Source organism: Herpailurus yagouaroundi, unplaced genomic scaffold (assembly GCF_014898765.1).
Source record: "Herpailurus yagouaroundi ecotype Mexico unplaced genomic scaffold, PumYag 187, whole genome shotgun sequence".
In the NCBI taxonomy this organism is placed as follows: domain Eukaryota; kingdom Metazoa; phylum Chordata; class Mammalia; order Carnivora; family Felidae; genus Herpailurus; species Herpailurus yagouaroundi.
The window spans coordinates 7,091,375-7,110,479 of NW_024412418.1; the positions used below are offsets into that span (position 1 = coordinate 7,091,375).

The 19,105-nt window shown below is 43.2% G+C and overlaps 2 protein-coding genes across 5 annotated transcripts in view; both read left to right on the plus strand.

Annotated features, from left to right (window-relative positions):
- CKAP5 (cytoskeleton associated protein 5) overlaps positions 1 to 16,553 on the plus strand; it is a 114,418-nt gene extending 97,865 nt beyond the window's left edge. For all 4 annotated transcript variants that reach the window (XM_040495282.1, XM_040495285.1, XM_040495284.1 and 1 more), the window contains 9 exons: positions 8,898 to 9,077; positions 9,558 to 9,745; positions 10,497 to 10,572; positions 11,278 to 11,466; positions 11,555 to 11,692; positions 12,188 to 12,271; positions 12,367 to 12,526; positions 15,586 to 15,737; positions 15,841 to 16,553. In XM_040495282.1, the coding sequence (XP_040351216.1) occupies positions 8,898 to 9,077; positions 9,558 to 9,745; positions 10,497 to 10,572; positions 11,278 to 11,466; positions 11,555 to 11,692; positions 12,188 to 12,271; positions 12,367 to 12,526; positions 15,586 to 15,737; positions 15,841 to 16,086 (1,413 nt within the window). In that variant the 3' untranslated portion in view covers positions 16,087 to 16,553. The remainder of the gene's footprint in view (positions 1 to 8,897; positions 9,078 to 9,557; positions 9,746 to 10,496; positions 10,573 to 11,277; positions 11,467 to 11,554; positions 11,693 to 12,187; positions 12,272 to 12,366; positions 12,527 to 15,585; positions 15,738 to 15,840) is intronic.
- LOC121043463 (10 kDa heat shock protein, mitochondrial-like) lies at positions 7 to 445 on the plus strand. The gene has a single exon (XM_040495286.1). The coding sequence runs from the start codon at positions 59 to 61 to the stop codon at positions 302 to 304; it is 246 nt and encodes an 81-aa protein (XP_040351220.1). The 5' UTR covers positions 7 to 58; the 3' UTR covers positions 305 to 445.
- Positions 16,554 to 19,105: the final 2,552 nt, after the last annotated feature.

A 19,105-nucleotide genomic window follows, 5' to 3' on the forward strand; every position in this document is an offset into this window, starting at 1 on the left:
TCTCCTTGTGGTGGTGGCAGCTCAAAAGCAAAGTACAGTTGAACTGCAGCAGCCAGTCATGTCAGGACAGGCATTTAGAAAGTTTCTTCCCCTCTTTGACCAAGTTTTAGTTGAAAGGAGTATAGCCAAAACTGTAACCAAAGGAGGCATTTTGCTTCCAGAAAAATCTCAAGGAAAAGTGTATGGATGGGGCTCTAGAGAAAAGAGAGAGATTCAACTAGTTAGCGTGAAAGTTGGAGATAAAATTCTCCCAGAATATGGAAGCACCAAAGTAGTTCTGGATGACAAGGATTATTTCTGGTGACATTCTCAGGAAGTATGTAGGCTAAAATAAATCATTATTGAAATGGCGTCATGTGAAGCTGCCCATTCTAGTAAAGTTGTGAAATCTTCCATCATGTAAATAATTTCCATGTCTCTCTTTTATAATAACCTAATGGTATCCCAAACAAAACAAATAAAACATAGGGGGAAATCTTCATGATATTAGACTTGGCAGTGATTTTTTGGATATGACACCAAAAGCAATAGCAACAGAAGAAAAAATAATAAAATTGAACTTTATCAAATAAAAGTTTTGTGCATCAAACAAAGGTCACTCTCAAGAGAGTAAAAAGACACCCCACAGAATGAGAGAAAATATTTGCAAACTATATATCTGAAAAGAGATTAATATCCAGAACACATAAAGAATTCCCACAATTCAACCACACAAACAGAAAGAAAATTCAAAAATGGGCAAAGGACTTAAATCAACATTTCTCCAAAGAAGATACACAAATGGCCAGTAAGCATGTGAAAAGATGTTTGCCATCTTTTAGTCATTAAGGAAATGCAGATCAAAACCACGATGAGATACTACTTCATACCCCAGTAGGATTTTCTTTTTTTTCTAAAAATGGGAAATAGGGCACCTGGGTGGCTCAGTTGGTTAAGCAACTGACTTTGACTCAAGTCATGATCTTGCAGTTCACTAGTTTGGGCCCCTCCTCTGACTCTGTGCTGACAGCTCAGAGCCTGGAGCCTGCTTTGGATCTCTCTCTCTCTCTCTCTCTCTCTCTCTCTCTCTCTCTCTATCTCTGCCCTTCCCCTGCTCTCGCTCGCTCTTGAATAAAAACATTAAAAAAAAATTGTTTTTAAATGGTCAATAGTATTGGCAAGGATGTGGAGAAACTGGAACCTGTGTGCATTACTGGTAAGGACATAAAATGGTACAGCCATTTATGGAAAACACAGTCTGGTGGTTCTTCAAAAAGTTAAACAAGAATTACAATAAGATCCAATATTTCCACTACCTAAAAGCAGGGACCCACACAGATAGTTGTGCACCAGTGTTTATTATAGCAGCATTATTCACAGCAGACAAAAGGTGGAAAACAACTTAAGAGTCCATCAGCATGTGAATGGATCAACAAAATGTGGTATATACATACCATGGAATATTTTTCAGCCATAAAGATGAATGAAATTCTGATGCATGCTATAACATGGATGAACCTTGGAAACCTTATGCTAAATACAATAAATCAGACACAAAGGGACAAATATTGTGTGATTACACATATATGAGGTACCTAGGATAGGCAAACACACAGAGAAAGTAGAATAGAGGTTACCAGGGCTAGGGAAGGGCAGCGGAATTTGGAGTTATTATTTAATGGGTATGGAGTCCGATTAGAATGATAACAAAGTTCTAGAAATAGATAGTGGTAATGGTTATATAACATTGTGAAGGTACTTAATGCCACTGGATTATATACTTAAGTGGTTAAAATGGGCACCTTGGTGGCTCAGTTAAGCATCCGGTTTGTGATTTTGGCTCAGATCATGATCTCATAGTTCATGTATTTGAACCTTGAGTCAGGCTATAGTGCACAGCCTGCTTGGGATTCTCTCTCTCTCTGTTCCTCCCCTGCTCATGCTCTCTCTCTCTCTAAATAAATAAGTAAACTTAACATTTTTTTTAAGAGATAGTTAAAATGGTAAATTTTATATATTATAAGAAAATTAACAGGGGTGCGTGGGTGGCTCAGTTGGTTACATGTCTGACTTTGGCTCAGGTCACAGTCTTGCGGTTCCTGAGTCCAAGCCCTATGTCAGGTTCTGTGCTGACAGCTCAACCTCGGATTCTGTGTCTCCCGCTTGCTCTCTGCCCCTCCCCCTCTTGTGTTCTCTCTCTCTCTCCCTCTCTCTCTCTCTCTGTCTCTGTCTCAGAGAAATAAAAACATTTAAAAATATAAATAAATAAAGATTTATGAGAATATTAAAAAAAAGAAAACCGTCAGTAACAAAAACATTTACATAGGAATAAATCAAGCATTTTATATGTAAAACCTTTATAGAGGAAATTGAATGACGTTAGAGAATTTCCAAATAAATGGAAATATAATATGTTCACAAGGTTTGGGGTTATCAAGATGCCAATTTGCCTCAAATTTACCTATACAGTGAAAGCCATTCTAATCAAAATCTCAACAGTTCTACAGTTATGAAATTGATGCTGAAATTTATTTTTTTTTTTGAAGTTTTATTTATTTTTGAGAGAGAGAGAGCGTGAGTGGGGGAGAGTCAGCGAGATAGGGAGACACAGAATCCGAAGCAGGCTCCAGGCCCTGAGCTGTCGGCACAGAAACCCACGCAGGATTCAAACCTACAAACCACGAGCGAGATCATGACCAAGCCCGAGTCAGTTGCTTAACTGACTGAGCCACCCAAGCACCCCAGCAGTCAGTTTTTTAAGACAGTTTTTTAATTAAAAAAATTTTTAAATCTACATATCTTTTTTAAATTTTTTTGAGAGAGCACATGCACATAACCAGGGGAGAGGGGCAGAGAGAGAGAGAGAATCATAAACAGGCTCCACACTAAGTGTGGAATTCATTGCAGGGTTCATCCCACAACTCTGGGATCATGATCTGAGCTGAAATCAAGACTTGGATGCTCAACTGACTGAGCCACCCAGGCACCCCAAGAAAGTTTTTTAAAATTATAACACAGTGCAGAGGTCCTTTATCACTATACATCAACAGTAACTACAGAGCCACTGTAATTAAGATTGTGCAGTATTGGGGGCACCTGGGTTGCTCAGTTGGTTAAACCTCCGATTTCAGCTCAGACCATGATCTCACGGTTCGTGGGTTCAGGACCCACATCAGGCTTTCTGCTTTCAGTGGTGAGCCTGCTTCAGATCCTCTGTCCCTCTCTCCATCTGCCCATCCCCTGGTTGTGCTCATTCTCTCTCTCTCTCTCTCTCTCTCTCTCTCTCTCTCTCTCTCTCTCCCCCTCTCCCTCTCCCTTTCCCTCTCCCTCTCCCTATGCCTCTCTCCCCCCTCCCTCCCTCCCTCCCTCTCTCCCCCTACTTCTCTCCTCCCCCACCCCAAAAAAAAGGAACAGAAAAGACATTAAAAATCCCTTGGTAAAAGCTGGATTAATCAGTAAATGGTGCTAGGACTGGTTATCTTCCACGGGAACAGCAGTATAATTAGATTGCTATTTCCTACGCCAAAGTATATTTCAGATGGATTAAAGACCTAGATGTGAGAAGGAAAACTTAATAGGAGAACATTTTTTACTTCACATTATGTAAGGATTTCTTTTTAAACTAGACACAAAAAAACGTAAAGGAAAAAATAGAAATCTTTTACTACTTTAAAATTTCTGAAAACATCTGTTTATCACAAGATACTCTGTTTATAACAAAATGAAAAGCCAAGCAGGGCACCTGGCTGGCTCAGTCAGTAGAGCACACGACTCGATCTCAGCGTTGTGAGTTCAAGCCCCATGTTGGGTGTAGAGCCTACTTTAAAAAAATAAATAAATAAAAAGACAAGTTATAGGTTGAGAGAATTGGGACAGATGTAGTAGATGAAAGATAAGGACATGGGAATGAAATAATTCTTAACCAGTTGGAGGTCAGAATGTTTTTTTTTTTTTTAAAGGAAAAACCAGATAGAATAGCAGTAACCCCTGGTGAAAGGCAGGATACCAGCTTACCAGCTTGGAGGGGCAGGAAGAGGGCTTTGGGTGCAACCAATGTCCTATAGCTTGTTCTCATGGCAGATATACAGATGCATATGCATAGAATTTCATTAAGATGTACTGTTAGGATTTGTATATTGTATTAACGTTGTTAAACCTTAATAAAATAGTATTAGTAAACAGTAAACCGGACTTAATATATGTGTACATAGAATTTTACAGTCTCTGAAAATATCTATATTTTTTTATATCTTAACAACTGTTGTAGTAAAAGATATACTCACCAAATTCTTTATTGGTAACCCAACAGACTTTTTAATAAATAATATCACAAAAAATAATGGCCACTTGGAAAAAGTATGAAACACCCTCCTGACTAACCCTTTGATTAAAAAACCAAAAAATTCTTAATAGTGAATAGTAGGAAAGCATTTCCCTCTAAACCTGTAGTGAAACTACTGAACTCAGAAAAATATATTGCTGGCACAAAAACAGACACTCAGATCAATGGAACAGAATAGAGAACCCAGAAATGGACCCACAAACGTATGTCCAACTAATCTTTGACAAAGCAGGAAAGAATATCCAATGGAATAAAGATGGTCTCTTCAGCAAGTGGTACTGGGAAGACTGGACAGCGACATGCAAAAAAATGAACCTGGACCACTTTCGTACATCATACACAAAAAGAAACTCAAAATGGATGAAAGACCTAAATGTAAGACAGGAAGCCATCAAAGTCCTCGAGGAGAAAGCAGGCAAAAACCTCTTTGATCTTGGCCTCAGCAACTTCTTACTCAACACGTCTCCAGAGGCAAGGGAAACAAAAGCAAAAATGAACTCTTGGGATCTCCTCAAAATAAAAATCGTCTGCACACCACAGGAAACAATCAGCAAAACTAAAATGCAACCAACAAGAATGGGAGAAGATATTTGCAAACAACCTATCAGATAAAGGGTTAGTATCCAAAATCTATAAAGAACTTATCTAACTCAACACCCAAAAAACAAATAATCCAGTGAAGAAATGGGCAAAAGACATGAATAGACATTTCTCCAAAGAAGACATCCAGATAGCCAACCAACACATGAAAGAATGCTCAACATCACCCATCATCAGGAAAATACAAATCAGAACCACAATGAGATACCACCTCACACCTGTCAGAATGGCTAACATTAACAACTCAGTTTTGCAAGGACAGATGTTGGCAAGGATGCGGAGAAAGAAGATCTCTGTTGCACCACTGGTGGGAATGCAAACTGGTGCAGCCACTCTGGAAAACAGTATGGAGGTTCCTCAGAAAATTAAAAATAGAACTACCCTACAACCCAACAATTACACTACTAGGTATTTATCCAAGGGATACAGGTATGCTGTTTCAAAGGGGCACATGCACCCCAAAGTTCATAGCAGCACTATCAACAATAGCCAAGGTATGGAAAAAGCCCACATGTCCATCTATGGAGAATGGATAAAGATGTAGTATATATATATATACAATGGAGTAATACTCAGCAATCAAAAAGAATGAAATCTTGCCATTTGCAACCACGTGGATGGAACTGGAGGGTGTTATGCTAAGTGAAATTAGAGAAAGACAGATATGACTTTCACTCATATGAGGAATTTAAGATACAGAACAGATGAACACAAGGGAAGGGAAGCAAATATAAAAACAGCAAGGGGGACAAAACATAAGAGACTCTTAAATATGGAGAACAAACAAAGGGTTATTGGAGAGGTTGTGGGAGGGTGGATGGGCTAAACAGGTAAGGGGCATTAAAGAATCTACTCCTAAAATCATTGTTGCATTATATGCTAACTAACTTGGATGTAAATTTAAAAAAAAAATTTTTAAGTATAGTATAGCTATAGTAATTAAGACAATGTGATATTGACATAAAAATAATGAACTAGACTCAATGGAACAGAATTAAAAAACCCACAAATAAATACATGCATATAGGCGCAATAGATTTATAACTAATGTGTCACTGAAGTGTTCAACAGTAAGGAAAGGAAAGTCTTTTCAATAAATTATACGGGGACAATTGGATATCCGCACACAAAAAAATAAAAAGAAAGAAAATGAAAAATATATTGCCTGAAATGCATTTGCTATTAGGAAAAAGCTAAAATGAAGTAACTTAGTACTTATCAGAAGTTAGAAAAATAAAAAATAAAAAATATCTGAAAGGAGATAATAAAGCTATAGTTCATGAGATGGATGTTTATTTTTTCAGTTTGTTTGTTTATTCATAATGTCTATACCCAACATGGGACTCGAACTCACAACCCCAGGACCCAACAATCACACGCTCATCTGACTGAGCCAGCCAAGCGCCCCTAAGATGGATTTTTAAAATAACAACTCTTAATTTGTTTCTTGTAAAACAAAACAAATTCCTTAATAGACTGACTAGAGAACAAAAATATGTATCAGGAATGAGGAAGGAACCAACCATAGATGTGGAAGAGATAAAAAAAAAAAAGTAACCCTGTGAAAATTTTAAACAATTCATCACGCCCCCCTAAATTTTTGAAATAACCAGGGGACTTGGGGAAAACATTTAAAAACAAGGAAGGAAACCTAAGAAGAATAAGAAAAGACACATTCGAACATATAAAATTTTAAGATTTTAATCTGCAGAAATCTACCATATACTATCAGTAAACAAGTAGTATATTGCGTGCATATTGTGGAATATATTTGCAACCCAGATGACCAATAAAGGATTAATATCTACACTAAACAGAGCTTTTATTAACTCTTGAGAAAAGGAGAACCCAATAGAAAAATGACTGAAGGATGTGAATAGGCAAATCACACAAGATATCCAAACGGCCAGTAAATATGTGAAAAGAGGTCCAGGCCCTCCTTTGCCACAAAATGCAAATTAAAGTAACAATAAGGGACCCCTGGGTGGCTCAGTTTGTTAAGTGTCTGATTGTTGATCTCAGCTCAGATCTTAATCTCAGGGTCATCAGTTCAAGCCCTCCTTTGGGCTCCACACTGGGTGTGGAGCCTAAAGTAACAATAAGATAGCATGTTTTGCCATCAGAGTGGCAAAAAATAAAAAGTGTAATAACATACAGGCAGTAGAGCTTGTGGAAAAACAGTACTTGTGCATTAAATGTAGAAATGCAAATGCAATGTTAGTGCCTTTTTTTTTAATTTGAGAGAGAGAAAGCATGAGTTTGCGTGTGAACAGGGGAGAGGGGCAGAAGGAGAGAGAAAATGAGAATCCCAAGCAAGCTCCACTCTCAGCACAGAGCCCAACTCAGCTTGATCCCATGACCCTGGGATCATGACCTGAGCTGAAACCAAGAGTCGGATGGACGTTGCATGCCACCCGGGCGCCCCAATGTGCCTTTTTAAAGAAAACCACACAGTAATATGTATTATGCCATCATTTGAAATGTATCATTCTTTTAGAAATAAAAACACAAGTATATTAGGATACATGTACAAAGACGTTTATTGAAACCTTATTTATAGTAAACAAAGTAACCAAACTGGAAACACATTGAAAGTTAGTAAGGGAACAATTGAGTAAACTTTGGCACATGCATATGTAGACTGTTAATGCAGTCTTTAAAAATAGAGCTATTCCTGTGGCCTTTGGGGAATTTCATAATTTTCTGTTGTGCTAGAAAAGCTAGATGCAGAGAAATGTACGAACTATAATCCTCTTTAAAATAAACAACCTAAACCTTGACCCCATTTGTGCATGCACATGTGGTTGTATATGACTCTGTGAATGTGAAAGGATGTGGACCAGGTTGTTAATGTTAATTACCTTAGAAAAAGGGTAAGCTTCCCCTGGGGGGAGAAAAAGTATTTTTTATGGTGTTTTTGTTGACACAACGTTGTTAAACAGCTCCAGTTATATAAAATTGTATGTGCCAATGAGGTATGACACGCATAAAGATGCAAATGAAAGTAGGACTCCTGGCTTCCACAACACCAGCAGGCACCATTCCCACTGCAGTCTGTCAAAATGGTGCTCCCTGGAGTTGCACAATAGGACAACCCTGCCGGAAAGTAGGGCCATTAGGGGTGCCTGGGCGTGTCAGTCGGTTGAGTGTCCGACTCTTGATTTCAGCTCATGATTCCAGGGTCTTGGGACGAAGCCCTGAGTTGGGCTCTGTGCCAAGTGTGGAGCCTGTTTGAGATTCTCTCCCAGTGTGTGTATGCCTCTCTCTCTCTCTCTCTCCCTCTCCCCCATTCTCATGCTCTCTTAAAAAAGATGGGGGAGGGGGCGGTTATTGAAGATTGACATGTTTGTCTCTGGGTGGTATTTATGTAATCATAAAAATTAGGTATTTTTACAGTAGTGAATGGGAAATACATGTTTTACCCACAGTAGTGCATTTTACTGTTAGTGACAACCAATGTACCAAACCAAAAAGAACACCAGAATCAGGATGTGGGAAAACTTGAGTTTTGAGTTTGGACTAAGTAGTCTGATCTTTCTGAGCCTTGCTTTTCTCATGTAGTAAATGGAGATCTTACTAACTTACCTTACTGATTCTCCAGAGCTGTTGAATGATCAAATGAGATGATGGGTATTCACTTTAATAGATGAGACATTTAAACATAGGGATTATATTCCCTAATCTTCTAGATAGTGAACCTTTTACAATAGGATCTGTGACTAATTTACCTAACAGTATCTTGCTCAGTTAGTATCTGCTGAGTGTTTGAATCCCTAAGGACTAGTTATTTATGTGTAAAGTGACTGGATTTTTTTTCTAGGTTAGATATTATTATAAGTACTTTGCTAATAAATATTATAGACATAACATTTTCCTGCTACTTCTAAGTATGAAGCTTGGAGACTGTATCTTGGGGGTTGTTTTGTTGTTTTTGTTTTTAATTTTAGTTAACATATCTTGGGGTTTTTGTTACCAGATTGATGAGGTCCTGAGACAGGAAGACAAAGCTGAAGCTATGTCTGGCCATATTGATCAGTTTCTGATAGCCACGTTCATGCAGCTAAGACTCATCTACAACACACATATGGCAGATGAGAAATTGGAGAAAGATGAGATCATCAAGCTTTATAGCTGTATCATTGGCAACATGATTTCGGTAAGGCCACCTCTACAGAACATGAGCTTCTTTTCAGTCTCATCCTACCTGGGTTCTAGAACCTGAATCTGTGTAGATGTTCTGTTGAATCCTACATCACTTACAGAGTTTTACTTGCAGACTACGGACTACTTTCATTAGATGTTGGGTGCCTTACTGTTAGGACACAAAATAGAATGCTTACATACTACCTAGATTTCTGCTTCCTGCCAGTGTCTTCATTAGGCATGGTAGGACCCCTGGTTGCATTGTCACAGATAACTACTCACACAGAAAGTACTTTTACAACAGGAAGGAAGAAGCACTCCAATTAGTTTTGGCTATTTCTGGAGATTTGAGGAAGTCTGATGGTTTTTTTCCCCCTAATACTCTGCATTTTTTTTTAATACAGTGTAACTGTTTACTAGAATGTGCCACCCACATTTATCTTCTTTGTTTTATATATTGGCTTTCATACCTAACACAAGTATGATTGGATAGCTGTTTCAGATAGAAAGCCTTGCCCGGGAGGCCTCCACTGGAGTACTGAAAGACCTGATGCATGGCCTCATCACCTTAATGCTGGACTCTAGGATTGAAGATCTAGAGGAAGGACAACAGGTGATCCGCTCTGTGAACCTCTTGGTGGTGAAGGTTCTGGAGAAGTCAGACCAGACCAACATCCTGAGGTATATCCATGCTCTCACCATTTGAGCCTGAAACAGCCTCTCTTTTGTCTACCCATGGAAACCAAAGTCACTAAGACCAATTATAACTTTAGGTTTGCCTAATAAGTTTGTTTATTACTCTTCTCTTCCTCATGAACCTAAAGTGTTCTGACCCGAGACAGCAGCTAAAACTAGTAACAACTTAGTAAGCCAGCCAGCATCAAGACTTTTCTAGAATAGGGACACCTGGGTGGCTCAGTCAGTTAAGCATCTGACTCATGGTTTCTGCTCAGGTCATGATCTCATGGTTTCATGAGTTTGAGCCCCACAGTGGGCTCCAAGCTGACGGTGCAGAGCCTGCTTGGGATTCTCTGTCTCCCTGTCTCTGTTCCTCCCCCACTTGCACTGTCTCTCAAAATAAATAAACTTTAAAAAAAATTATAAAGAATTTTCTAGAATAGAACTATCATGTTTGTTGATTACCTCTCCTTCCACGTACATTTCAGGTACATTTCTTTCTCAGCTACCAGTGACAATGAAAAATAGTGACAAGCTTTACCATTTACCAAGTAGTAACTGAGAAAGCTTAAATGATTGATGTTTATTTTCTTTATAGCTGAATGTCAAGTAATCAGAGACAATCCTGATCCATAGGCTCTCAATTTGTTAGATGGATACAGAATATTTACACTTGGCCTTTCAACTATTGGTTTTAATTGGAATGCATGTTTAAAACTTATTAATGTTACCATGTTGGGATTTTTTTTTCTAGTGCCCTACTTGTTTTGCTCCAAGACAGCCTGCTAGCAACAGCCAGTTCTCCCAAATTCTCAGAGCTTGTTATGAAGGTAAAGTTGAAATAATTTGATCTCTTTTCTTTCCAAAATGCAATACTTGTTAAAGTGTGCAGAGAGGGGAGTTGAAAGTAAGACATAGACTCAGATCAACCAAGGAACACCTGAAAAAAAATATACTTGGTCTCGAGTTTATACCCCAGGCTCAGGCCTGAACAGTTCTTGGCCTCAATGAAAAGGGAAAGACGAATTATCCTAGAAGCAAAAGGCAATTAGTTTCATGAGACAAATGTTATACCTTTTTGGGAAATAGTAAGTATAGCCCTGTCCTGTAATATTTTAGCCTCTTGAACGGAAAACCCTAAGTGAACGTATCTGCAACATTATAACATTGTTATTACACTGTAATTGAGTCTGTGTCCTTGGGTCAGGTTTGGTTAAGCTGTATGAACTGCTGTACTGTTGGGTTCCACACCCGATTCTCCATACCTTCTCACCAAGGCCCCCGTTTCCAGGGAGTGTGAAGGAGGTGTGGGGATGATTACATGGATGGCTGGTCACACTCTTGCCGTGATGTGCTTGAAATGAGTGAAATTGTTCATGTTATAGCAGCTGAACTCAAAAGGCATGGTGGTGTTCCACACTTATATCCCTGACCATCTTTTGGAAGTGACCACAGAGCTTGGGACAGGTGAATGGTACCAGGGGTGATCCTCATTCTTCAGCCACTCCTCCTAACTTTGTTTCTTTTTCCAATAGTGTCTCTGGAGAATGGTTCGACTCTTGCCTGATACCATCAACAGCATTAATCTGGACAGAATTCTTCTGGACATACATATTTTCATGAAGGTCTTCCCCAAAGAGAAACTGAAGCAATGCAAAAGTGAATTTCCCATAAGGACCCTAAAGACGCTGCTGCACACTTTATGCAAATTAAAAGGGCCCAAGGTATGTGAGAACAGCAGCTGGTCCCTGAGGGAGCTTGAGAGAACATCACGGCATTGCTGCCATTTCAATGTGCGTCTGTCTCCCACAGATCCTAGACCACCTAACAATGATTGACAACAAGAACGAATCTGAGCTGGAGGCCCACCTCTGCCGGATGATGAAGCACAGCATGGACCAGACCGGGAGCAAGTCTGATAAGGAAACAGAAAAGGGAGCATCTCGAATAGTAAGTGTCCTGACTCGAAAGACTAAGGGTGGTGATCCTGTCACAGATGTAAACGCTGGAGCCCATCTTTCTGAGGGTCTAAGGTTAAGGCTCAGGGATGGGACCACTCTCCTGCTGAGGTGTCATAACCATTTTCCACCTTTAAGTTTTCAAATATGAACTAGTTCTAACCATGTGCCTCTTGGTCCCTAAGAAAGGTTTCTTTACTTGTGCTTAAGGCTTTGGTTGCCAAATAAATCCACTGTGAGCTCTACTTAATTAGGGAGGAATGGGCCAAGGTCCTTCCTCCTCAAGTTTAGTTGAAAAGCTGCAGCTGCAGGCATTCAGTAACTCAGAATGTTAGTGTTTTCCACTGTAGACATTGGTGCTTCTGTTAGCCACAGGAACATACCAGTAAGGTCTGGATTTTGAGATATCTTTAGTTCTTATCCAACCATGGGGGGTTCCTAATTAATAACTCGGGTCTAGCCGGTCCTTTGTGCCTTTCAATTTCAGGATGAAAAATCATCAAAGGCCAAAGTGAATGATTTCTTGGCTGAGATTTTTAAGAAGATTGGCTCTAAAGAGAACACCAAAGAGGTAAAAGGGAAAGGGTCTAGCCAAATGGGCTTCTGCTTTATAGAGAAGGGCCACTGACTAATTTCTCCCTCCTCTTCCTTTTTCTTATTAACCAGGGCCTAGCAGAGTTATATGAATATAAGAAGAAATATTCAGATGCCGACATTGAACCATTTCTGAAAAATTCCTCCCAGTTCTTCCAGAGCTATGTTGAAAGAGGCCTTCGGGTGATTGAGATGGAGAGAGAAGGCAAAGGCCGTATTCCCTCATCAACAGGTATGGTTTCCTCTAGTAGCTTCAGGGATGAGTTCAAAATATCTCCCAGCTCAGGAACTGGAGGCTTTGACACATTTAAATTAATGCCTCTGCTCCTCAATATTTAATGGTCACCAGCGATGTTCACATGGCTACAGACAGTGGTCACCTCTGTCACCTGACTTGACCCATCATCAGTGTTTGACAAGGACAGTGTTCCCTGCCCTTGAAACCATTTCTTCTCTGGGCTTCTAGCTGTCCGTGCTCTCTTTGGTCTCCTCCTACGCAGCCTTCCTGGCCTCTTCCTTCTTGGTCTCCGATTCTTCCTCTCCTTGAACTCTTCATGTTGGCGCTCCCCAGGCTTCAGTCGGTAACCATCTCTTCTTACTCTCATTCCCGTAACTAATCCATGTAGTCTCATCACTTGAGATACCGTTTACGTGCCAGAGAGGCCCAGTGTTGTTTTGGGTCCAGCTCAGACCTTCTTCCTAATCCCAACAGATACATCCTGCATGATGCCTCCACTTGGGTCTCTAGTAGGCATTGTAAACTCAACATGTCACTGCTAAGCTCCAGATATTCCTCCAAGCCAGGAGGAGACCTGCTGTTTCCTTTCTTGTCCATCTCAGATGATGGCAACTTTGTCCTTCTAGTTTGCTTAGACCCAGAGCCTTTGAGTCTTGTCTTCCTCTCTGTCGGGAAATCCTTTTGGCTCTGCCTGCAAACCATGTACAGAATCCACACACTCTTCTCATGACCTTCACGGCCACTGCCCTGGTGTGAGAGTCGTCATCGCTCACCTGGTTTATGGCACTGTTCTTCATGCTGACCCCTTGCCTCCACTGTCGCCTTCCCATTTCCACGCATAGCACCAAAACAGTACTTCTCAAATGTTTCCCAAAGGCTCTCCCTTTCTCAGCAAAAGGCCTTCTAGAGATCTACGAGGCCCTACATGTAAGGCCACCACTAGAGCCGCGTCTTCTACTCACTCCGACTCCCATTCCGAATACTCCAGCCCCCACCAGCCTCCTTGCTGTTCCGGAACACACCAGGCATTTATGTACCTGCTTAGACCTCTGCACCAACCGTTTCTTACATGTAGATTGCTCTTCCACAAGATGGTCTTGTGACTGGCTCTCTTTGTTCCATCAGTTCCTTGTCCAGACACCACTGTCTCAGACCTTCCTTAAAATTTGTCATCTACTCCCCACCCCTTGATCAAGCAAACCACGGTATGTCCATATGTAGACATTCTGCTCATTACACTTCAAGAAAAAACATCTTAAGGTCTTGGAGGGGCATAATTTAAGGTGTTGAGAAGAAGAGAAAAATAATTTCAGAGAATATAACTGAAGCTTCAGCCTAGCAAGATACGTGGTGAGAGAGAACATGACTGGAATCTGAAAACCACAAAGGATGGCTTCTCAGCCTTTTGGCTAAGATCAAGTGTGAAAACCACAAAGGAACACGGTTTTTCAGGCAAACAAATTTGGGAATGTTAGAGGAGGAGTTTCACGGAACTCACAGAGAACTAGATGCAGGACAAATGTGAGAGCTCTACTCTGCATGGTGACAGAGATCTCTCTTTTGGTGTAATAAGGCCCTTGACAGCTCTTTTCTATAACTGACACCTTCAAGGTCTTCCTTTGTCTCTAGATCCTGTGAGCAGTAATTTGCAGATACTTGGCTTTTCCACTGTGGGGAAGTAATGTTTCAGCTTAACATTCAGAGAAGCTTTCGTTCCTATCACTCGGCAAGTACTGTTGTGTGTGCCAGGCAGCAAACAGAGAGAAGCCTCTGCTAGAATTTCACATCCACCAGAGCAGGGCGCCCGGGTGGCTCAGTCGTTAAGCATCTGACTTGGCTCAGGTCTTGATCTCACAGTTGGTGAGCTCGAGCCCTGCTTTGGGTATAAACACGAGCCTCGAATGAGCCCCACTTCTCTGTCTCAAATATGTAAACTAACAAATAAATAATAGATAATAAATTAATAATCCACAAGGCTAGAGACAGACGCCGAACAATTAACCTAGTAGATACTGTGTTATGTGGGGTGTTGGAAGTGGTAAGTGGACATACCATAGTTTGCTTGATCGAGGCAGAGCCCCCTTTTCTCACTCCCAAAGTCCTCTCTGGTGATATCCAACATTTGATACTTTGGGCCTGAACAGCACATTTGCAACACACGTGCGTGTCCCCACTGATGCCTGAGCGGTTTTGTGTGGAAAGCATTCACACGTCCCTCACTGCTGACTGTCACGTCCTTCTTCGTTCACTCTCCGTCAGAGCATTCTCCTCACGTTTACATTAGGGATTCCTGTTTTCCTAGAGGAATCTTGTGTGCGACTCTTTGGTTTACCGTAAGGAAGTTTGTCGTCCCAGGACCTTATCTTTTTGGTTTAGATAATGCATCTTGTAACGCATTATCTTTGGGTGTTTTAAATGCCTGCATTTTGTTATTGTTCCTTCTCGGGAATTTAAGAACTGTGACAGATTTTTTTGGTTTTTCCCCCTCTCCTGCCAGAATATTGCTCTCCACGCTGGGGTGACAGATGCTCCCGTTCCTGTCCCTTCTTTGGGTGTTTGTAGGACACCTCCGTTTCCGCCTCTTCCCCTTGAATACACTGTAGCCTTCAGCTCCTGCTCTCTCCCCCGGTTTGAATAAGCACTTCCTCCTGTGTGTCACCTCGTCCAGACCTCGTCTAATCGTTGCCAACATTTAAAGTCCTTAGGTTCCTCGGCTGGACACTTCCCGTAGCCCCAGCAGTGGCGTGGGCCTTTTGGATGGCCCAGGTCGGCGTAGGGTCACAAGATCCAACCCCTCATATCCCAGATGTAGATGGCCGGCCCAACTGACAGTCTGCTCTTCTCTGTTGACTCCTAAAGCTCTCGCTCAGCTTATCTTGTGAATTTCAGAGCACCCTTTATCACCAACTCCAGATGGACTCTTCTGGATTTTTCAGTCTTTATAATGGCGATATCTAGGTCCCAAATCGTTCCCTGTGGTGGCAGATCAACCAGGCCAGTCTAGAAGTGGGACGTGGGTACATTTGAGTGTCCTTTCCACACTTCCTCTCTAGGCATCTCCCCTCAGACGGAGGTCACGTGTATGTCTGCTCCCACAAGCACGGTGTCCTCCATTGGTAACACAAACGGAGAGGAGGTGGGACCGTCGGTCTACCTGGAAAGACTCAAAATCCTCCGACAGCGGTGTGGTCTGGACAATACAAAGGTACCGCTCCTTTCCTTCCGTGTGGCTCGGGGACGGAGTGGCCGCTGCCGTTCCAGAGCTGCGCACCGACCCGCTTGACCAATGTCTCCCCTTGTCTCCACAGCAAGATGACCGACCTCCGCTGACCTCTCTGCTCTCCAAACCAGCAGTTCCCACGGTTGCCTCTTCCACAGACATGCTGCACAGCAAACTCTCTCAGCTCCGGGAGTCCCGGGAGCAGCACCAGCACTTGGACCTGGATTCTCACCAGACTCACTCTTCAGGAACCACGACCACGTCCTCGTCCTCCACGGCTAACATTGACGACTTGAAAAAGAGACTGGAGAGAATAAAGAGCAGTCGCAAGTGAAGCCGCCCCAGCCCCCGGCACCCCGCAGCTTCAGTTCACTAAACTCGGAGTCCTCCTAGTCGAAGGGCCTCGGCAGGCCTAGCACACAGACTGGCCGGCTGCACACACCGCGGGTCCGGGAGGAGCCGCCGCGGCGCGAGTCGTTGTACATACTCTGCTTCTCCGCCAGCGCCCTGCCTCTAGAAGACTGTCCGTGTAGTAGTTTAGTGTACAGACTTGTAAACAGCTGCCCTCCTCTCAGCTCCGACTAGTCTCCATAGCCTTTGTCTTTTATTTTTAACTGCTCATTTGTAAAGTCGTCCTGATCTTTCCTAGCTTTTAACTATTAGAAACTTTAATAGTTTTTCCTTTGAGTTTGTGAGCTCTTCTCCCTGTAGCCCTGAAGGGTCACTGTATTCTGTATGAATGCATGGCATGATACAACTAATTTAAGAGTCTTTTATAAATAAAGTTTGCATTAACTAGAACTGTCTCCCAAGATGCTCCGTATCTGGGCAGCTCTGTCATCGGTTCTTGGGCCTGGCCGGCAGCCACAGAACGGTTAGGGAGGCCCCCTCACGGAGCAGCGCCGGGGCCGGGTGCACAGGCTTGGGCTTCTGCTCCCTTGGGAGGAGCAGCAGAGCACCTTTCCTGCTTTCCGCCTGTAGCCCCCGGGAGAGCAGAGGAGTCCCTTCCCCATTTTGAGGAGGTCCTGGTCATGACTTCCCTCCCACCAGCACTGTGGTTCCAAGGAGCTCTCGGGCTTCCTGCCACTTTGCACGCAAGATGGGCCCCGTTCTGGCCGGGCCGCGGTGCCTCTCACACGGGGACTGGATTGGGGAGCATCTGACTCAAGGAGGTGGGAGGACGTTCAGGAGCTTCCTGCCTGGTTTCTGGCGTCTGAGTCTAAACCCACAGCTGCTTCATGCTCAGTCTGAGGACCAGAAAGGGAACGGAGGAGTCTCCTCCGGGAAAATTCCCCAGGGCCTCCCTCCACAGTCAGAAAAACCCTTTAGCACTAAGAGGCTCTGGATTCACACGGGCAACTTCTTGGGCAGCCACTGGGGTCAAGGAACTTTTTTCTAGACTACCTTTCACTCAGCTGGTGCTCAAGAAATGAAAGGCTGGCGGAAAGTTGCTTCTAGTGTGGTTCTCAGGTGGCCCCCGTGCTGCCTGGAATCACACTCGCCTCTGCCCCCCGCAGTGGGAACATGGGAGTAGGCGCTCCCTGGAAGGAAGACCAAGGAGTTAGTTTGCTGCTGTGCTAGGACAATGTATTTGGGAAGAGTGGCTGTGCTTGGGTCAGCGATTTGTATGCTGACAGCTGTGTTGAAGGGAAGCGATCTTGAGAATGTGTACCCTTGTTTCAAAAGCAGAGTTGGGATACTCGAATTCTTAATCCATTTCCCCAATCTGGTTAAAAGCTCTGGGCTGGGGGCACCTGGGTGGCTCAGTCGGTTAAGCGTCCGACTTCGGCTCAGGTCACGATCTCATGGCTCGTGAGTTCAAGCCCAGCGTCAGGCTCGGTGCTGACAGCTCAGAGCCTGGAGCCGGCCTGGGATTCTGTCTCCCTCTCTCTCTGCCCCTCCCCCACTCATGCTCTGTCTCGGTCTCTCAAAAATGAATAAACGTTAAAAAATAAATTTTAAAAAAGCTCTGGGTCGCCAAGGTCCTGCAAACTCACTGAATTCCCAGTTTTCCCCCTGCTTTCTGGTCAACCAGAACCAAACAAGGGCAAAGGAACTTAGTCCCAATTCTCTGTTCCTGAAAGTATTGAAAAACGGGAAGGGAAAATAAAGAGGAGGGAAGGGGGCAAAAGTACTTACCTCCAGTCCCTTCCCACTCTAAACCATGAGGTTTATAGATCTTAGTTGAAGATTCTAGGTCACAAATGGTGATCATGGTGGCATCCATGTTCTTCCCCCAACCAGCTCAGGGATGAGACTTCACAGCACAGTCCCCAGAGAAGTATCAAGTGATCGGCATCTCACGCCAGCTGACACTCAGTGTTGTGCCTGTTGCAGGCTGCGGTGCCTCACTCCCCAGCCACAGATGCACCGAACAGGAGTGGCAGCGGGCCGTGGTGCAGCCGGAAACTCGGCGGAGCCGCGCAGAAGGGCAGTGGTACGTCCGCCGTGCTCCATCCCAGACCAACGACCTCTGCCAGGAGCAACCTTCAAGAACATGCTGTGACTCTTAGAACTCAGACATTCCTCCAAACCCTTTCTGAATCTACTCATACACCCTCTAAGTCCCATTTCGTGGAGAAACAAATTGCTCAGGTCTGATACCGATGATGTGAGTAGAAATCCCAGGAAGCAACAACCCCACCAACGTGCTATTTGCAGGGGCCAGAGGAGGGGAGTGGCAGAGCAACTTTGATCACACCAGGCAGGAGTGAGCATACAGGCGGCCGTGATTTATGCACAGCTTACCAGGTACTGGGCACTTGGCTAAGTACACCATACACGTTACCTAAATTACTCCTCAAAACCTTACTGAGGCAAGTAATGTCATTGCATACATCTTCTATGTAAGGAAGCAGGCCCACGGAAGTCAAGTGCCTTGTCCGTGGTTCTCCCTTTCCTATCCCAGAACACTGAACCCAGACAGTCTGACGCTGGGGCCCACACTCCGAACCACCATATCCCACAAGACTCTCAGATGAAGGCACTTCAAATAACTGAGCCTGTTGGGGGCATTAATCTGATGTCATTTTAATGACGTGCAGAAGCACATAGGGACTTCCAAGGAAAGCGGGAGGTAAAGAGAAAGGTGTACCTACTCACCCCTCATCGCTCCAGTCTTCCTCCCGCCTCTTCTCTGGTCCTGGGACAATCGCTTTACGGCCCTGACAGCAGAGCGACTGAAAGCACAGGTTTTAGTATCTTCTGTGCTCCAAGTCCAACTCTGACCTTTCTTAACTACATGACCTTGGACAAGACGCTTCTCCTAGTTGATTTCCTCACCTACCTCTTACGAGCACGAAATGAGCTAACCCACAAAGGCCCCAAGTCCGGAACATTTTCAGTGCTCCTAC

Excerpts from the sequence above, each read along its gene's own strand:
- LOC121043463 (XM_040495286.1), top strand. The coding sequence starts at position 59 with ATGTCAGGACAGGCATTTAGAAAGTTTCTTCCCCTCTTTGACCAAGTT.